This window comes from Epinephelus fuscoguttatus, linkage group LG21, assembly GCF_011397635.1.
Source record: "Epinephelus fuscoguttatus linkage group LG21, E.fuscoguttatus.final_Chr_v1".
In the NCBI taxonomy this organism is placed as follows: Eukaryota; Metazoa; Chordata; class Actinopteri; order Perciformes; family Serranidae; genus Epinephelus; species Epinephelus fuscoguttatus.
Genome location: NC_064772.1, coordinates 24,303,279 through 24,321,935, shown reverse-complemented (window position 1 = coordinate 24,321,935; position 18,657 = coordinate 24,303,279). Strand labels below are relative to the sequence as shown.

The 18,657-nt window shown below is 40.8% G+C and overlaps 1 protein-coding gene across 1 annotated transcript in view; it reads right to left on the bottom strand.

Annotated features, from left to right (window-relative positions):
• Positions 1-7,324: 7,324 nt before the first annotated feature.
• Positions 7,325-18,657, bottom strand: part of jph1a (junctophilin 1a) — a 44,841-nt gene continuing 33,508 nt past the window's right edge. Inside the window, exons 5-7 of the mRNA XM_049564963.1 lie at positions 11,236-11,972; positions 10,041-10,137; positions 7,325-9,847 (exon numbers count right to left, since the gene is read on the bottom strand). Of these exons, the coding sequence (XP_049420920.1) occupies positions 10,057-10,137; positions 11,236-11,972 (818 nt within the window). The 3' untranslated portion in view covers positions 7,325-9,847; positions 10,041-10,056. The remainder of the gene's footprint in view (positions 9,848-10,040; positions 10,138-11,235; positions 11,973-18,657) is intronic.

Genomic DNA, 18,657 nt, shown 5'->3' with positions numbered 1-18,657 from the left:
TCGGCAGCGGTAGACCAGCAACTCCTGTGTTCTGCAAACTAAAATATTGTGTTTTTGCCAATGGAGTCTGGTGGCTTTAGGAAAACGGCTTCAGCTTGTCATTGGAAAGACCTGTCTGACTGCAAGGTAGTGAAAATATTCTTAATATAGTGTACATTTAAATGGCTATTGACTTTTTTTAGGTGGGCCCCATTAGTGGGAAGCTAAACATTTGCCAACTGAGGTAATGTCTGCCCAGTGCCATTTCATTTTATGTATGTGACCTGGGGGTTTTCTATCCAAATGTAATGATTCAGTCTATAAAATCAGGCTCCCATTCAAGTTTGAGACTGACTTCTCAGATTTCTTTGAGAGAGCTCATGTTCAAAAACATTAATTGAACTATAGGCCATGGAAATAACATACTGGAAATATTAATTTAGGTGGTGTTCCCATTTAAAGATAAAAAAAAAAAGTTATGCAAAATGTCCCTTAAAGCAGACTGACAACCTCATTTTCCACATCCTAACACCACCAGTTACAGCTTGAGTCGCTTAAATGTCAACACATAGGATCATTTATGAACAGTACAATAGCTCAGCTGAAGAGGCCCCCGAATGAAACCAGGTCAGAATTTTAGTCATGATAGGGAAAGATGGGGGAGGAATGTCTTTGGGCATTTCTTCTCTGAAAAGAAGCAAAGGCTTGTCACAATGAATTTGAGGGTACTGTCCCTTTTGCCTGCAGCGAGTCACAATGCCCTGCGATTCTCATGTTGCTCCAAATCTCATGAACCTTTGCTGGAGAGGAGCATCATCAGCAACCCAGGGCACGCCATTAACAATTACGTCTCATTGGATGAAAGGTAAAATAATCAATAATTGTTTGAATACACTGATAAATTAATACCTATTATAATAAATATCTCATAAATGAAGGTTATAATGTGTAAAAAAAGACAGATAAGACTCTGGCTTTAGTGTGTGATTTGAAGCTCAGCCATGCTGCAGCGTATCAGCTCTGGTTGCTACAACACAGCAACATCATTTGGTGATAGTTTGAGCACTGACTCACACGGCACACACATCTGTCGTGTGATTCTTGGACGGACATAACGTCTGGCAAATTGTGAAATAATTCAGTTATACAGGAATCTCATTACAAACGGATGGTTGACATTGGCATCAAAAATGTGCTCACACTTTGACAATGTAGCAAAAAAAAAAAGGTGCCCGAACACAACGGTGGAGTCTCTTAACTGTGTGTTTCCTGGATAAGATGCACAGCAAGTAGCAGAGCTGTGCCCCAAACGGATACAGAGTCATAAATAATGGAAGTTTTTGTGTAATTTATCAAGATGTTTCTAAAAAATTGCAGCTACAGTAGCGAAAGTACACTCTGAGTCACTGAAGCAGCATTAGGATCATCATTAACAGTGCGTCCTGCAATACAATAATGACTGAAAGACACCAGCTTACGCAACCATCAGGCCAAAGTGGTTTGCTTGTTACCTTGTCACAAGCAGAGAACAGTGCATGTAAACCATCTTCCAAAATCATAACCTTTACATGATTGTTTTCTACATAACAGTGTCAGTTTATTGCCCCTACTCTGCACAGGATGAATGCTTCAAATGTCATAACAGATGGATAAGTGGACGTGACAGCCATTTACTTTCAATAGCTCGAGGCTAACGCACTGTGCTCGTTTGATCTATAATGACTCACCCTACAGGCCCTTATGATAAAACCTTCACCATAACTCACAGTCAGATAAACAGGACATGAAAAGTCTTGTGCTTAAATGGCACGTAATTGATTTGTTCTTTATTATACACAACAATTACAGGAGAAGCAGTATTGAAAATCTAAAAATAAAAATATACATATTTTAGTCATCCATGTGTTACCCCACCAAAAGTGGCACATGGAAACATTACCATAAGTGCTTCATGTTTAAATGAGAAGACATAATTGTTAACTTTCGATGACAGAGTAATTGCTTTATGGTTTTTACGACTCAGATTTGTTTGTGTAAATATATCAGATGAAGTGATGCTAAGCTAAGCTAGCTATGCCAGGCATGGAAAGGGGATCTGCTTAATACTGATGTCTTAGCAACAGTTTTTTAAAAAAACGCCAGGCGCAGATATCCCATCGCTGCTTACAAGCCCTGATCCAATTTTAGAAGCACAAGCAAGTTGAGTTTTAGTCAGAAGGTGGAGGCTTGGTCTCGGAGAGGGGAGTTAAATATACACATGAGAAACTCTTGCTTTCATCTAAGTGGGTACATGCCAGACATGTCTATACTGTGTGTCCGAGCCAAACCTAACAGACACAGACACAGACACATACACGTATGTTATAACACAGTATATCAGGTGTAATCCATAATAATGTCATATTATATGCATTAATAAATGTTACATTGTGTTGATTATCGTCTTGTTCACATGTACTTATTACTTACCATTGGGGTTTAAAACTCATGACGACAATTCATTGATTACAATTATGTGATATTATGTTAGAAAGCATTTATTAAGTGTTTAGGCTATGTACCGGTTATTGATGCTTTATAGGTAGTCATTAGGGGAGCTATAGTTGTTGCTACTGATAGCATTAAAGACTAAAAACTTTCTTACATCAGCTAATAACTATATTATTTTACATTTCAAACCATTTATTTATTGTTAATACTGTTTTAAAAGGCTAAATGGAGGGTTAATTTAAGGTGTTACCAAAAAATCTATTTTTGGTACTGATATAGATTAGCTAAAAAATCTCTGGCTTGAGACTACTGCTTTTTAAGAAACTGTCATCTCTTAAAAGTTTTAAAATTAATACTTTAAAATACATTAAATGGAACAAATTCAGTCAGTGGTTGCGAAATCTGGCCAGTTTTTATTGTGGCTAAAATATTACTATCACACTATAGCCTACAGAGGATCACAAGTGTCCCTTAAATGGTTAATTGATATTGTCCAATTCTGACAATAAAAGCAGGAACTGATAAAATATATTACAAATTAATCACTTAATTATAAATAACGAATCTTAATTTAGACTCTTTATTTATAATGAAATGATTAATTTGAAATATATTACTCCATTAACTTTTATTTCAATGGAAAATTATTAAAGGCTCAGTAAAGACAAAATACATATGTGTAATGAGTTTGTCACATTACAGAAAAATGTGATATTAACCACCCAGCCAAATTTAAATGATTTAAATACCAGCAACACAGAGTTTCGACAACAAATAAAAGCTAAGCTAAGTTTTGGTCACAACAAGACATGAAAAGTCTTGTGGATGAAGATTGCAATTTCCATATTTCATATTCAAAAGAGAAATTAAGCAGGATGTTTACCTATATATATGTATATATATATATATATATATATATATAAGTTTCAAAGTTGTAAAAAAATGAGTATTATGTTTTGCGCTGAGATGCTAACCGTGTATCCGCTGAAGGAGCTAAAATGAAGATGAAACTGCTGCGCAGCTCCACATTTTTAGTAGCTAAGCTAGTAGCACATGAACATACACAACCCCCGAGCTGAACAATGAGCCGCCACGAAGTGACACACTCTCATTAGCAGCTAACCCAGTAGCACATAGTCTATCACAGCACAGCAAACACCCTCCGAACCAAAGAACGAGAGGGACACTGCGTGGAGTTAGCCTCTCCGTTAGCAGCTAACAGCAGCTAACGTTAGCAAAAAGCACACACCCACAGCAGTGAACAGTAACTGCTGGTGGGCCAGATAGCTGATTCAGGCTTAAAGAGGGTATGTTAGGTACGTTTGTACGTTGTTGACAGCTATTTTGCTTTTGTTTATAGTTGTGGCATTTAACAGAAATGTTTATTCATGTTCTTATTAGACTGAAAGAGCTAAGAGAGCAAGTGGAACATAGCAAAATGGCCGCTTACAAATGGGATGAATGAGACGGCACTGATGCTATGCGCTCTGACGTTGGTAGTAATGCAGTATTTGTAGGGGAGGGGTTATGTTTAAGATGGTTCCAGCATGTCTTGAAACAGGGTTTTAGGGCCACCCAAAAAATTCAGATTAATGTATTATTTCATTGATGAATAAATCAAATTAAAAAGAGGTTAATAAAAAACATAATGACCCCTATGGTCCTCTGTAACCAAGCTCTAAATGTTACTTTTTTTCTCTTGGCAAAATCATCTTAAGTAGCTGTGGAAACTTGAGAAACAATTTGAAGTGGCTGTTGATCAGATGGTAAGTGGAAGGCTTATTACAGGCCAAGGTGCAATGTGACTTAAATGAAATACATGTTAAACACATGCCAGGGTCAGGCTGGCATGTGTCGTGGTGTTCTGTTGCCAACCACAGTCCTGCTGCTGCAATTCATACGGACTCTGTTCCCCGTCGTCGACAGTACGTCCATCTTAGCTGAATATAATCAAGATGATTATGGATTCTCCACCCTGGCCGGGATCATCATAGCTGTCACTGGAATCTGTTAAATGGCTTCTATGAAGGTAGGATACGCTTATAAGGTTTTGGTTTATATTTGTCCAGGACTGCTTGTGCAACTAAATCTTTTCCAGCATGCTTTGCCATATCAGAATAGTAACAGAGATATTCTATACTATTACTGACAAGTTCGGCTTCACATAGGGGTAAGTGCCAGGGTTATACACTCTTCCTAATATTCCTTCAGAGGCAAAAAGCCTACCATGCTATAATTGTCAGCAGGGATAACGACACTTGATATTTCAACCCGAGACAAAGTAAACAAATGATGCAAGTATGATAAACAAGCAGCAATATTAAGTTAGGAGATTAAATTTACTGCTGGCCCAGTCAGTTCCAGCGAGATGAGAAAAGTCTGCGGGTTTTGCAGTCCCTGCCGGCGTCAGGGCAGAGGGCACGGTGAGTGCATGACATGGCGTTAGTCATTCCAGGCAGGTGCCATTGCTGGTGTAACACTACACTAATCCAAGGCTGATCAGGAGTGGAAACAGTAAAAACTGACCCAAGACAAACTGGGGCACCTGCCTGCGCTCGCACCGCTAATGTGAGACCCCGATGAAGATACTTTGATTTCATGCCTACTCTTTTCCCCCCGGATCTCATTATGAGAAGGTCATCAGGAGGCCATCATTGCTGAGAGGCTAAGCACAGATGAGTCTAAGAACCTTGGAGATACATAGAAGAGAACATGAGACTGGAATTTAAAAACATTCTTATAAGACAAGTGGAAATCCTTGCATCCATCAATTCAAATCCAGCTGTAGATTTTAAACCAGTGTAAGTGTGCTATTAATGTTTGTTGTGTAGTGCTGTGTTGTTTGTGGTTGTATGGTGGCTGACAAGGGAAAACGTGCTAATGAAAACATTTTCAGTTGGAGAAACACGTTGCAGCTTCAGAAAGGATGCCAATTAAAAAGCACACACAAAACAAATACAATGGAAACATCCTGCAGAACCGTCAAAGTCAAAACTAGCATTGCTGCCTCGCAGTTGTGTTCCTCTACACATCAGTTAATGTCTGTGAAAACATGGATGCTTCACGCACATCTTACATGCACAGAAGATTTATACAACCAGCACAGCTTCAAGGTGAGCACCCAAGAGTAGAGTCACCAATTCAGTATCTGACCAAATGTCTCCCCTTCTGTTCCTGAGATATGATGTTGGGTGATGGCCAGAGAAGTGTTTTTGCAGAATATTATGATGTCACAGTAAAGCTGACCTTCGACCTTTGGGAAAAAATATTGTTATCACTTCTTCATTTTATCCTATTTGTGGACATTTGTCCACATTTGTGTGAAATTTTGTCATAGTCAGCATATGAATTCTTGAGATTTGTCCAAAAACACAGGTCACAGTGACCTTGACCTTTGACCACCAAATTCTGATAAGCTCATCAAGTCCAAGTGAATGTTTGTGCCTACTTTTAATACCCTTGAGGTGTTCTTTAAATATTGGGTTCACGAGAATGACATGGATGTAAGGTCACAGTGGCCTTGACCTTTGACTACCAGAATTTGGTTTATCCTTGAGTCCAGGTGGACGTTTGTGCCAAATTTGAAAAAAAGGGCATTTTTGAGATATTGCTTTCACTAGAATGGGACGGACGGACAATGTGACAACATAATGCCTCAAGCTATGACTATTGCCGGCGCAGAGGCATAAAAACATAGAGCAGTATCTTCCATAATATTGTAAAAGACTTAGAAAAGGAATATGTAGCATTTTATGTCACCTCTTTACTCCACTTTTCTTCCTGCTTCAAAAGCACCCACTCTCTTGTGTGGTCTCTCGCTTGGGTTGATAATCAAGCTGTTGTACTTAAGGCTCCCCTACAGGCCTGGGGCCGGTTGCACAAAACACCCTAAGTTAAGATTTTCTTTAAAGTCCTTGTTAAGATTTCCTCAAAATAAAATCTGTTACACAAAACATCCTTAAGTCTTCTCCTTAAGGTTTCCTTAAAATGTTGACTTAAGTATTTAAGGTTTTCTCCATGTCTTGGTCTTATACTTAAGGAATCCCTAGACCGTTGCACAAAAGACCTTAGCAACCAAAGCAAGATTAAAAAAAACTAACGTAAGGTACCTCTGACTCTATCATACAATTTTGATTTTATGCTTAAGATTTGACCAAATTAATTTTCATCAATCATTTTCTGTTTTCAGGTATTTGGGGATCAAATTTACTCATGTATATGTGCGTTCTATGATTGTATTCCTCCAGATGTAATCTTTTCCTCCTCTGACCAATATGGTTTCCTTGTCTTTTTTTCTTCTGCCATTTTTTCACTACTTAAATACAAGCCAACTTTCTGAGACGAGTCTCCATGGAAACTTTTACGGCTGTAAAATCTCTTTTAAGGCAGTCAACGAGTTTGCATTTTTCCTTTTCCATTTAAGGGACAAGGAAATTTTTTAAGGGATTCTGTGCAACTGTGTACGTCCCTCAGCTAAGGAGAAATTAAGTGTCATACTTAAGGAGATTTGTGCAACCAGTCCCTGGAAAATGCCCATTGTGCTGACTAGATATGCAGTGTGCTCCTGTAGCATTTGTTTTGGGGGTTTGTGTGTTTTTCACTTGGCATAATTTCTATATTTGCAGTGTGTTTGCTGTTAATGTATTTGTTTTGGCCTTCTGCAGCATGTTTTTTATTTGCAGCACGTTTCAGTTGTTGTATCTGTTCTCAGTTTTTGTATGTGTTATTGAACTGACATAATTTTTGAAGTTATAGCACGTTTCTCCTACTGGAAATGTTTTAGGTCGTTGTAGAGCGTTTGCCCTTGTCTGCCGCCATATGCAAGAGTGTAAAAACATCAGAAATGAGCAAAATGTAGTTTAACAAGGCATAACATCTTTATTGTTATACACATAACTTCATCTCCAAAGACTTTGCACAAATCAGTGGGGTAACATGAACCTTGAGATATCAAAAGTCTCCCGCAGTTCCGCGTTATATCCTAAAATACTCAAACAAGTACATCTGCCTTTCACATCCCCAAATGGTACATACAGTACAACCAATTAGAAATAAAGTACTTTTTTTTCCACTGTCAAACATTATCATATGTGCATTACATTACCAATTACAAACAAGTTATATTCATTGTCAAAATACAGGTGTGCAAATTGTTAGAAAAATACCAACTCATACCAGATTCTGGATTGTGCTCTGTAAAAATCCTTACAAATAGTATATAATAATAATCTATATATAAATGACTCCGACATGCAATGTTGCATTTCAAAAAATATCCCAGAAACAGGCTGCTCTGTTAAACCCTCCGAAACTCCAGTCTTCACCACGCTCGTGTGAAGACAGTTAAAACAAGAAAAGAGGGTGTAGCAAAGAAAGGGTGAAAAAAATCATTATTTAATGCATCACATTTGTAATATAACAATGTTTTAGAATAATTTAGTGTCTTGGTCTGCTTTTATTCCACATTTTGAATACATTTTAATAATTATGTGGACAGTTTGCAAACATCTAACTGGCTGAAGCGTCCTCCAAATGTCATGTGTTGCTCTTTGTGTAACACACATTATTGTCAAGTTGAACTTCAAAACTGAATTGCAGCAAAGAAAACCTAGCTGTATTAAAGCCCTTTTTATGATGACCAATGTTCACAAACACATCAGTTGTACGATGAATAAATAATTAACCTTGGTAGTGATGACAGTAAATGTCAACCATATAAATAACCACTTTTTTTAAAATCAAAGAAACTCATGCCATACCTGCAACAAAGACTACTAACAGCTACGATGAGGCAAGTTAAAAGCATGATTCAGATGATGACAACAGTCAGAGTATCCCCCCCACACGACAAAGTTAAGACAAGGATGGCATCTCTTCCCCTCCCCCCCCTTTCCTCATCTTTTTTCTGAGGTAAACAGTAGTACTGTTAAAGACTTTTAAAGGCATCTCTCCTTCTCCCTGGTGCCACATTCCCCATGGCCTCAACCTGAATAAATTCACCTCCCACTGTCCACAAGACTGTCTTGATCCAGTCTCACAAGCACGCAAGCACTGCCGGGCATAGAGGAGCAGCTGCGTGAACTGCGTCTTTGCATTTTTAGTGGTATACTGAAACATTGAAAGCAAAGAATAGAACGAAGGAATTCAAGCAAAATGGTTCATTGACATGTGCAATGAAGTTATTTTCCTTCTAGTTTCATAAATAACATAAGACATTTATTACTTCACTCTCACGGAGCTAGGTAGCTTTCAAAGTGTGAACCTCTTTCCTGAACAGCGGCTGTCAAGCGCCGCCCTCTCTCAAAACCCGTCTATTCAACCTATGAGAGTCTGACAAAAATAAATGGAACATAGGATTTTTATAATGGTACAACCCCCCATTTTTTTGGCAAAATATACTATAAGCTTTTCCTCTGAAAAAATAAAACATATTGCACTTTCAGTAACATGAATGTGTAATGTCAAATTACAACGCAATTGTTAGAAATGAGTAAAATTTCAAAATAAAAGGGAAAACAAATGTGTTTACTCATTTTGAGAGGAGAAGAATCTTTCAACTACAAGCGTTATGACTGCAGGTAACCAACATTCAGAGAACAACGATGAACAAAGAAAAGCTACGATAAAACAGAAAACAAACAAAAACAAAATGTTAAACTGTACCATGCAGGGGGAGTGTTTCAAAGCAGTGTATCCTGGGTTACAATGGACGGAGCTCGAGAAAGCTGCGGTGATGGTTGGGTAAACAGAGTAAGACTGGCTAGTGACCGTGCTAGCACTGACTGCTGGCAACGGCCGTGCCCAGTTTCCTGTTGCAAGAGTGGTGTGAACCCCAGAAAACGCTCCGAACACCCGAGCACGCTCCCGCTGCGACTGTCCTCCCCCCCTCTCCCCGGCCGCCGGGCTCACATCTCCCCATCAAAACGTCAGATGGCAAAATAGAAAGGCAGCTGTTTGCTCCCGTCATCTAAAAGTGCATCTCCACACTCTTCCAGCAAAGTCCGTCAGCCCACCGCTATCTCTGCCAAAGCAGTGGGCTACAGAGACCAGTGCTTGGATCAGCACACGTGTGGGTTTCAATTACTTCTTTTTTCAGACTGTGTATGTTTGGTTGCATTTTTAAACTTTTTTTTTTTTTTTTTTTAAACTCACTAGACACGACATTACACCTCAGCTTTCACAAAAGCCAAAGGAGTGCTAATTCACAGGGCTGGCCATAAAGAAGGCCCATGACAGGTTGTTGGTGGTGATGCCTTCCTCCTGATTCTCTTCGGTGTCACGCTGATTCCTAAACACCTACGGCCGCCCCCGTGTCTCTCTGGCGCCATTTTCATTTTTCAAGGCCGGCGATGCAACTGTACCGGTTGCCATGGTTTTACTGCAACATAAAACAGTTTGTTGGGATTTAATTGGCTGCTTGTCACATTTCAGACACACATTGTAGCACACCAGACGCACAAGGCATGAGTAAAAAAAAGGGCAGATTCATCTTTAGAAATACATGAATTCATCTGCTCCTTATTCGTGTTTTGTTGATGAATAGAAGTGTCCAGGAAAATTAATGAACTCACCTGAGAAACAGCATCATCATGTCAGAAAATGGACAAATATAATTGCAAGGCCAATATTCAACAGCATTACCATAGCAACAAGGATCGAGTTAGGACCCTGCAAAAAATGACATTATGATAAAGATCAGATATCACATGATAATCCACAGCAATCAAATCATACGTCCTGCCTTTATTCACATGACAAGGTTATTCAGAACCATTTAAATAGATAGAAGTAAGAAATATTAAAGGAACAGTTGTACATTATGGAGACTATGAGCTAATTGATACCAGTCTCATGTCTGTATGGTTGATATGAAACTATGGCTTGCAGCTGGTTAGCTTAGCTTACACAAAGACTGGAAACAGGGGCAAACAGCGAGCCTGTTTCTGTCCATAGGTTACAAAATCTGTCTACTGGCACCTGTACAGCTCACAAATACCTATTTTCCACCAAAATTAGCGCATATGCGAAGGTTTTTAAATGTGGGGAACCTGCTGGAAAAAGGCTATAAACTCCTTGCCCATTGCCTGTGGAGACAAACATGCCTTCCTGCTTTTTTTTACTGGTGTGTCACGTTCAGTATAACGGCTGCACTGGAAAACGGGGTTAGTAGCCAACAGAAAGCAGCATGGAGGCCATGGAAAATGTTATGGTGTCTCTCTTTTAAACTGGATGCTGACTACGATTTTCAAGTGCTGCCTGGACGGAGACGGACAGAATTTCTTTTTCCATTACCACTTTTGGCTGTACTGAGTCAAACCATGCCGCGGCGATTTGTCTTTCCATTACCAGTTTAGACATGTTGAGCAGCGGCGATTGCTCTGAGACAACAAGGGAGGCTGAACTTCCCCTAAAATTTCATAGAAGAAATGGTCAAATATGCACTATTGAATTTACAATAAAATAAGAATTTACATTGTATTAAACGTGCGCTGGGATGCGTTTAACATCATGACTGTGATGTTCAAACGTCAGCTTTTTGTCACCAGTTTTCACCTCCCTGTCATACATTCTCGTGTCAGCATGGTGGACATGGAGCCTCCAAGCATTCCTATGAGACAGCGCTGAGCAGGTTTTTTTCATGCAGCAAAGCGAGACGGAATCAATCTTCTCATCTAACGCTACACAAGAAAGCAAACATGTATATTTCCCAAAATGTCAAACTATTCCTTTAAATATACCTTTTCCTATCACACCACTGATACTTACTGTTTCTTCCATGTTTTCTGCAATCTCCATACTGGCTTTCTTTGTGTCTGCGAGGCTCTTTGGCTTTAGGGAATCCTGCTTCCTGAGTTTTGGGTCGCCCTTGCTGTCCCGTATGGAGGCTGGTTTAGCAGGGGGGATACTATACGATTTAGGGGGTTGTGGGGGCATACGTGCCAGGTCTAGGATACTAGGCTCTTCTTCTATATCCTCCTGAGGGTCCGGGGGTGGACGGACCCTAGTAGGGGCTTTGACGTAGTAACTGTGGTACTCGCTGTGGAGCTCGCCATTTACTGGAACTGCAGGGGGCTGCGCAGGAGGGGGGGCAGATTCTGTGGTGGGCTGCTGACTTTTAGCAGGTTTAGGTGGAGCCTCGAGGTGCATATGAGGACCTTTGGGGCCGTCAGTGACGGCTGGCCTCTCTTCTTTACTGATCTTTCTACTAGACCGCTCATCCTTACTGGTTTTATGACTTGACTTCTCTTCTTTGCTTATCTTGCGGGAAGGTTTTTCCTCTTTGCTGATTTTGCGGCTGGTGCTGTTGGCGAGCTGACCCTTCTTCTTGCTGGAGTGAGGCGAGGGGGGAGGCGTGGCTACAGGACTGGTCGCAGGGGAGCGGGGAGGAGTGGTACCTTTGCGGTAGAAGTGGGGAGAATCTCTTGGGGAGTCGTCCTTCTTTTCAACAGGGACCTCTTTAATCTCCACAGGCTCCTTCAATGGTTGCTTTACATAGTCAGGCCCTGTGGAAGTAAGAAAGGGGACACACGTTAACAGGCTGATATTACTGTCTCTTAAAGGGTGTAGCGAGGCTAATTTTCTTACTAGTACAAAGGTAGTGGTATCAAGTGAAACTAGATGACTGAAGGCAAGCTTGGTATCAACCGTGCTGGCATAGCTTGTTGGGACGGGGGCTGAGTAATGCTCCAAAGATAGGTAAAATTTGAGGAGGGAAACACTGCACAGCCACTATCAAAGGGGTCCCTTGAGCTTGATGTTATATCTTGTTAGCTTAAGAGGTGATGGTGGGTAGATTTTGTTACCTTTGGGCTCAGCCAATCTAGCTGTTTCCAGTCTGCGTGCGCTAAGCGAACCAGACACTGGCTTTAGTGTTAGTGGTATCAATTTTCTTGTCTAAAAGTGCTTTCACACCTGTTTGGTCCAGTTCAGTCAAACTCTAGTTTGTTTGCCCTCGTTTGCGGTTCATTCGGGCAGGTGTGAATACAGCAATCGCACCAAAACATCCGCACGGAGACCTTCTTGAAAAGGTGGCCTCAGTGTGGTTACAAACAAACTGTGGTGCGGTTTGTTTGTGGTGATAACGTGTTCCGATCTTGATCCGAACCAACTGCAGTCACATGACACATTGTTCGGGTTAAACATGAGCATGGTACAGTCCTGGAGGATTATTAATGTGCACCTCCTCCTGTACTGCCTTAATATGCACATCCAGCACATCTAATGCATCAAAACATTGTTTTCTAGTTGGAGCCGCGCCTCGTTTTCAAACTGTATGGTTTGACTAAAATGAACAATGACAGCAATATAGTCCACGATGAGCAGCGCTAAAATCAACCTGCGTAGTTGTCCCTCCATTGTGACATTAGAAAGTGTCACATTTATCTTGCAAGTGTACTCTTCTTCGTTTGCTTTACTTCCTGGATTTTTCCTGCATGGAAATTCTGACCAATCAAGAGCAGCTTTCTCGTGCAAGGCATTTCATCTGGTCCGCTTGTAAATGCCAATGTGAGAATATGAACCAACTCTAGGCAATTATGCAACTTTGTGACAAAATTAGTCCCTGGTTGAAACCAAAGCAAGACAACTCTAGGTCTGAAGGCACCCTAACTCTCAGTGAAAAAGTGAATAATCATTCTTATTATTCTTCAAAGGATTTGTGAGTGTAACTTTCTAACGTTTTGGGTTCTCAAAGATTGTCAGGGTTTTACCTCTCTTTTCAGCAATGACACAGGCGATCCAACCAAACCCTGAACAAAAACACAAATGTTAGTCTTAAATTTCTGCCACAGCCACCGTCCAAATGCCAGATTAGAAGCAAAGAACACCCTTAATTTGCTCTCCATCCTGCCTGACTACAGAGTTCCACCGCGAGCTCAATTTAAATCCGAGCTGGCCCTAAGCACAGTTGAACTTTCAATTAAAATATTCATGAATCAACATTATATATGCAATCATCACTGGGGGGAGACAGGGGAGAATAGACTGATTAATGCAGGGTCACAAACACCATTTCACAAAGGAAGCCTCCTCTGCAGGCTCATCTTTATCATCAGCCATTCTCTTTTATCAGTGTCTTGTTTTCCGGGAAAGGCCCTTGTCACATCAATTCTCAGCATCCCACCAACATGGCTGCACAGATAAAGAGAGCCGACCTTAAGGTGCAGCGATGCCTCTTTTTTGTCTGGGGAAGCTCGTACTGTTGGCTACTTCCTTTCAGCTGTTTATGGACTGAGGTCCTGGGTTAGTGGACCCAGATAGTGTAATGATACTGTAAGTGCGCACTCCTCTTTTAACTATATGTTTTGAATTGCCACTATAAACGTTGCATCCTCTAATGTGTGGACTAAGGCTCTTAAATCTGAATATAAATGCCTTTTTATATGTGAGAAAAATGACACTTTATTTGTCCCTTTGTTCCGTGCTGAATTAATATTTATTAGAGACATCGGGCTCTTTGTTAGCCTGTGTTTTTTTTCACTTCGCCTAAATTAGATGGTGTCAGAGTGACTAAGAGAGGGACAATGCTGCTTTGTGTGAAGTACATCAGATGGTATGAACAGAGAAGGATCCTCCGCATCCCGTATAGCCAATTTGAAATAAAGAGACATAAATCTAGAAAGAACATACAATTGATTAAATATTTTTCACCCTCACCAGATAATACATACTGAGGCAGTGTCAGGTGATGTAATTCATGTTTGTGCGTTCAGTTATTGTGTTTAAAAATGGGTTAATCTCAGAGATCAATCAAAAGGATTTACCATACGCCTCTTATACGCATGCCACTTATTAAGTTTGCACACTGTAATTCAATGGAAAAATAGTTCCTATTGATTTAGATTTGACCCTCATACCCTCTAGGAGCAATTGTGCAAACATCAGATCCAGAAGGGAACATGTGTATCCAATCCCGCATCAGCGCAGAACCTTTTGGGCCTCAGTACTCATAAGCCCAAAGTATTTTTCGGCTGCATGGCATTCCTAATTTGTTTCATCACTGCCACAACCAATAAGACCCACTACAAAGAGACTGAGGGGACATTTGGACATCTGTGGGGCTTAATGTATCCTCTGAGCTTAATTTCACACCATAACTCAATAAGAGTTAGAGCTTCGTGGGCGGGTCTGGGCAGTTTCACTGTTTGGGGACGGATTCCTGTGAGGGGTTCCAGGCATTTTCTGAATGGTTATCAACACTAAAATGACCCTCAGCTGCACGCTCACAACACTGCGCATCAAAAACGACTTCCACTACACTACACAACATGTTTTTTTTTGTGTGTTTCAACCCTAGAAAGCTGCCGAAGAATTTTCGTGAATTTTTTTCTTTGATTAATCTAATTACTCGTAGATGTTTTGCAGATACTTGAGCATGTGTAGATCTTGTTGTGATGAGCGGGGGAAGATTTATTAGATGTACTCTACCAAGGAATCCCGCCAGGTCAGCTGGAACATGTACCGGGACTCAATTACCCAAATGGCCGTGGTGTTTCTTTCATCTGAACATTGATCAGCTGGGCTGAGTCCGCAGCCTTCCAAAGAGGGTCATTAAAATGGGCCATAGCGTTAGTCACGACCAAGACAAGAATACTCAACACAAACCAAAATAAGCACAAATGAATTACGGCATTAAGAGGATTTTTTTCCCCCTTGAAATTCAAGTTACGTGCATTTTATTTTTTTCCCCAATACTGTGTCTTTTTATCCATCATTGTCTCTTTGAGGTTATTCGAATACAAGCGTTTGTTTAAGCTGTGTTTGCCAGTTCTCTTCATGTTAATCCACAGCACATTTTCTGCTCCAGTGCACTCTTGGCAAAACACACGCGCTGACACACACACACACACACACACACACACACACACACACGGCCATATACTCTCACAAAACACAACAGATCGGCTGTTTAAGACCCAGCCTAACCCCTGCTGACCTTAATATGAGATGAAAAGCAGTAGCAAGAGCGTAGCTTCAGCTTCAGCGTACATGCATGGATGTGTGTATATACAGTCGGGGGCGAAAGAGCATGGTGTGTGCCGTTATCACATCTGTTGCCACCGTGCATCACTTTGGCTCAACGGAGGGTTCAAGTATGGGGATGGTAGCATATAATCTAGTGTGATAAAGTCCAGAGTTGAAAGGGCGTTCAGCAACTTTAGCCTATGAGAAAATGTTTATTTTTACCATCTAAAGCTTGTTTTTCATGACAGTCAAACACTGGCAAAAGGCTGTTGCTGCTCTATGAATTGTGACAGGTTGCTGTTACATCATTGTCAGATGCACAGAGCTGACAACAGGTACATAAATACACATTTCCTAGGGAGTGCTTCATTGTATATGTCAAATATAATAGCATGTCTTTCAAGTGAGTGGCAGTGACAGGTATTTTCCTGGTGTGTGTTCTTTGTTTTTGATGCGTTTGGAAATATCTTATTCTATTCAAAACCCAATATAACATTGCATATTATATACGTATTAGTCTGTTCTGTGGGTTGTGATCTCAGCATGTTCTCTACGCTGTTATATTTAATATTCATGACTCAGTTTGTAGCTTTTTAGATTTTCTTTCTTCCTCCCACTCACACTAGCAGATGGGCAGGGGGAGCTGTCATTGTTCAGCCAGATTACTTCCACTACCGTTACAGTACATGGAGTGCGTTTCCATGCACAACAGTATCCTGATTACGATCAGGTTTTTGGAGTTGTGTGTTGCGCATGTAAACATCATACCCTGGTACACACATGACCCGAAACTTGGATACTGTTAAAATAATATATACAAGGATATGAATAATCAGGTTTCTTATGCTTCCTGTAGACATACTGGACAAGATCGAAACCAGGATAAAGCCCAAAACTGGCAAACTAATGAGCACGTCATATGCACTCATACATGCAAATAATTGTCTGTGGCTACTGGCTGAGTATAATTACTCTCTTCCTGTGCTTTGTTTGTAAGTGGCTACATGCAAAGAAGAACATGGGAGGCCTCGTGTTCACATGAACTGACATGTCACTGACAGAGACAGAGCATGCTGAGAGACGCAGCAGGAAAAGAGACAAATGCAAACTTTATGTTGTACTCCATCGGCAACTCACGACTGTTTTCACTGTCCAGAAATCATTTTCCTCATTAATCAGTTAGTTGTTGGGTTTATAAAATGTCAAGAAATGGTGAAAAATGTCGACCAGTGTTTCTTAAAGTCAAGAGGACATCCTCTAAATTTGTCCACAACCTCAAAGATATTCAGTTTACTGTCATAGATGAGTGAAGACACCCAAATATTCACATCTAAGAGGCTAGAATCAGAGAATTTAAAGTTTATTTCTTAAAAATATTACTCAAACTGATTAATTGATTACCAAATTAATGATTGACAACTAATCAATTAATCGTAACAGCTCTATATTTTACAGATCTTAATCCATCCCCATTGTGGGAACCATTTTTCAAACAAATGACATGTTTCTTGGAAGTTTCAGATCCTTAAAAAGTTTTTCAAATTTGTTTGGAAAAGAATCTCAAAATAATTAATATGCTGTATCCTTGAAAGTTATAAAAAAAAAAAGTTACTGCATAACTTTGAACTTCATCTGAACTACTGTCTTGAAACTTACTCCTCGACACCTGCTGCCATGAATATAAAACAGCACCTGCTCATGTCTGGTTCTCAGCCCTGACAGGTCCAGTCTTTTATGGCTCCACCTGGTTCAAGTGTACCTTGACTGGGTCAAACAGGGCGGAGTGGGTTCCCTGCTGGGCCCCCCACCCTTCGACCCCCCTCCAGCGACCGGCTGAAGGAAACGACAGCTGCTCTGCGTCAGCCCTGGAGAGGGGGTGAGAGCGGGGCCCGAGCTCCTCTCAGTGCATAAGGATTTCAGCTATGTCTCCATTAGACCCCAGTGAGCACACATCGGCACCAAATATAGCCCAATTAACGTCACGACACAGGCCACGCCCACAGCTAACCCTCGCTGCTCCCCCTCCAGGGTACTGTGTGTGAACCAATCATAAAGGTCAGGGTCCTATTCCCTGTGACCCTCTCTTCCCTTTTGAAGTACACACTCCCAATCTGGGTGATAATCTGCTATGAGTCTGAAATGCCAATTACAAACAACAAGGGGTTTAGACCTCTGGTCGTTACCCTAGAGGACTTATTAGAAGCTGTGGGATGGGGGTAAGTGAGAATATCTCCACTGCAGCGGTAGACAATGAGGAAGCAAAGACGATTAATTTGGGAAAATCACACAAGTTACGTCTAGGTACTCAGATTGAGTCGCTTTGTTGCACTAAGGAAAGACAAATTGACACATAAAAGGCTGGATTCTACAGCAACTTGGAATATTTTAACACAACACATTTTGTCTTTGAAGCCAAAAACAGTGGTGGTCGTTTTGCCAGGAAGCTGCAAATAGGGGAAACTGTTTGCACTCATAACCTGCCAAAGGATAAACCAGCAACAAACCTTTAAGTAGGCCATTCTAGATTCCACAAACTTCTGGAAGAAACCAGCTTGTGTAAAAAATTTTCAGGACAAAGACTTCCATAAACTGGATTAAAATGATTGTATGGAAAACAGAGTTTAGCTATTTGCAGGTGGCGGTCTGGCTTACCAAACACGCTTACATAACCGTATGTTTAAATGCTGTGGCTCAGATGTCGCTGCGCGCTGCACATTATAATGACATCGCCCGCTTTCTCATTCATGATCTGACTTATAAGGCAAGGACACTCTCCGCGCTGACTTGTGAACCTCGGAGATCACCCGGCCTGCCAAGCATGATCGCCGTTTTCCACAACACAAACAAGCCGCAGGATGTCTCTGGCCCGGGCCGGCCATTTCTCCGGCTTAGTGCAGGGACATGCTTGAATGGGTCCCATTGTCAATCTATTTGTCACCCACTATTTTGTGGCAGCTTTTGGCGAGGGCCCAAGGTCGGCTAGCTCACAGGCCTAAATATAATACAAACAGTGGAAGAGGCGAGGCGTGAATAGATCTTACGCTGTAAATAAAAATAAACAAAAAAGGTGTGACAAGACACTTGTGGCACTCTGCTTCAACCAAGTGATGGCTATAGAACAATGACAAATTAATTCAGTGTGTGAGCGTGTGCACACTGAACCTTTAACATTGAGCAAAGACAAAAACTGTCCTTAATCGGCTCTCAGAAAGAACCAGAAATAAC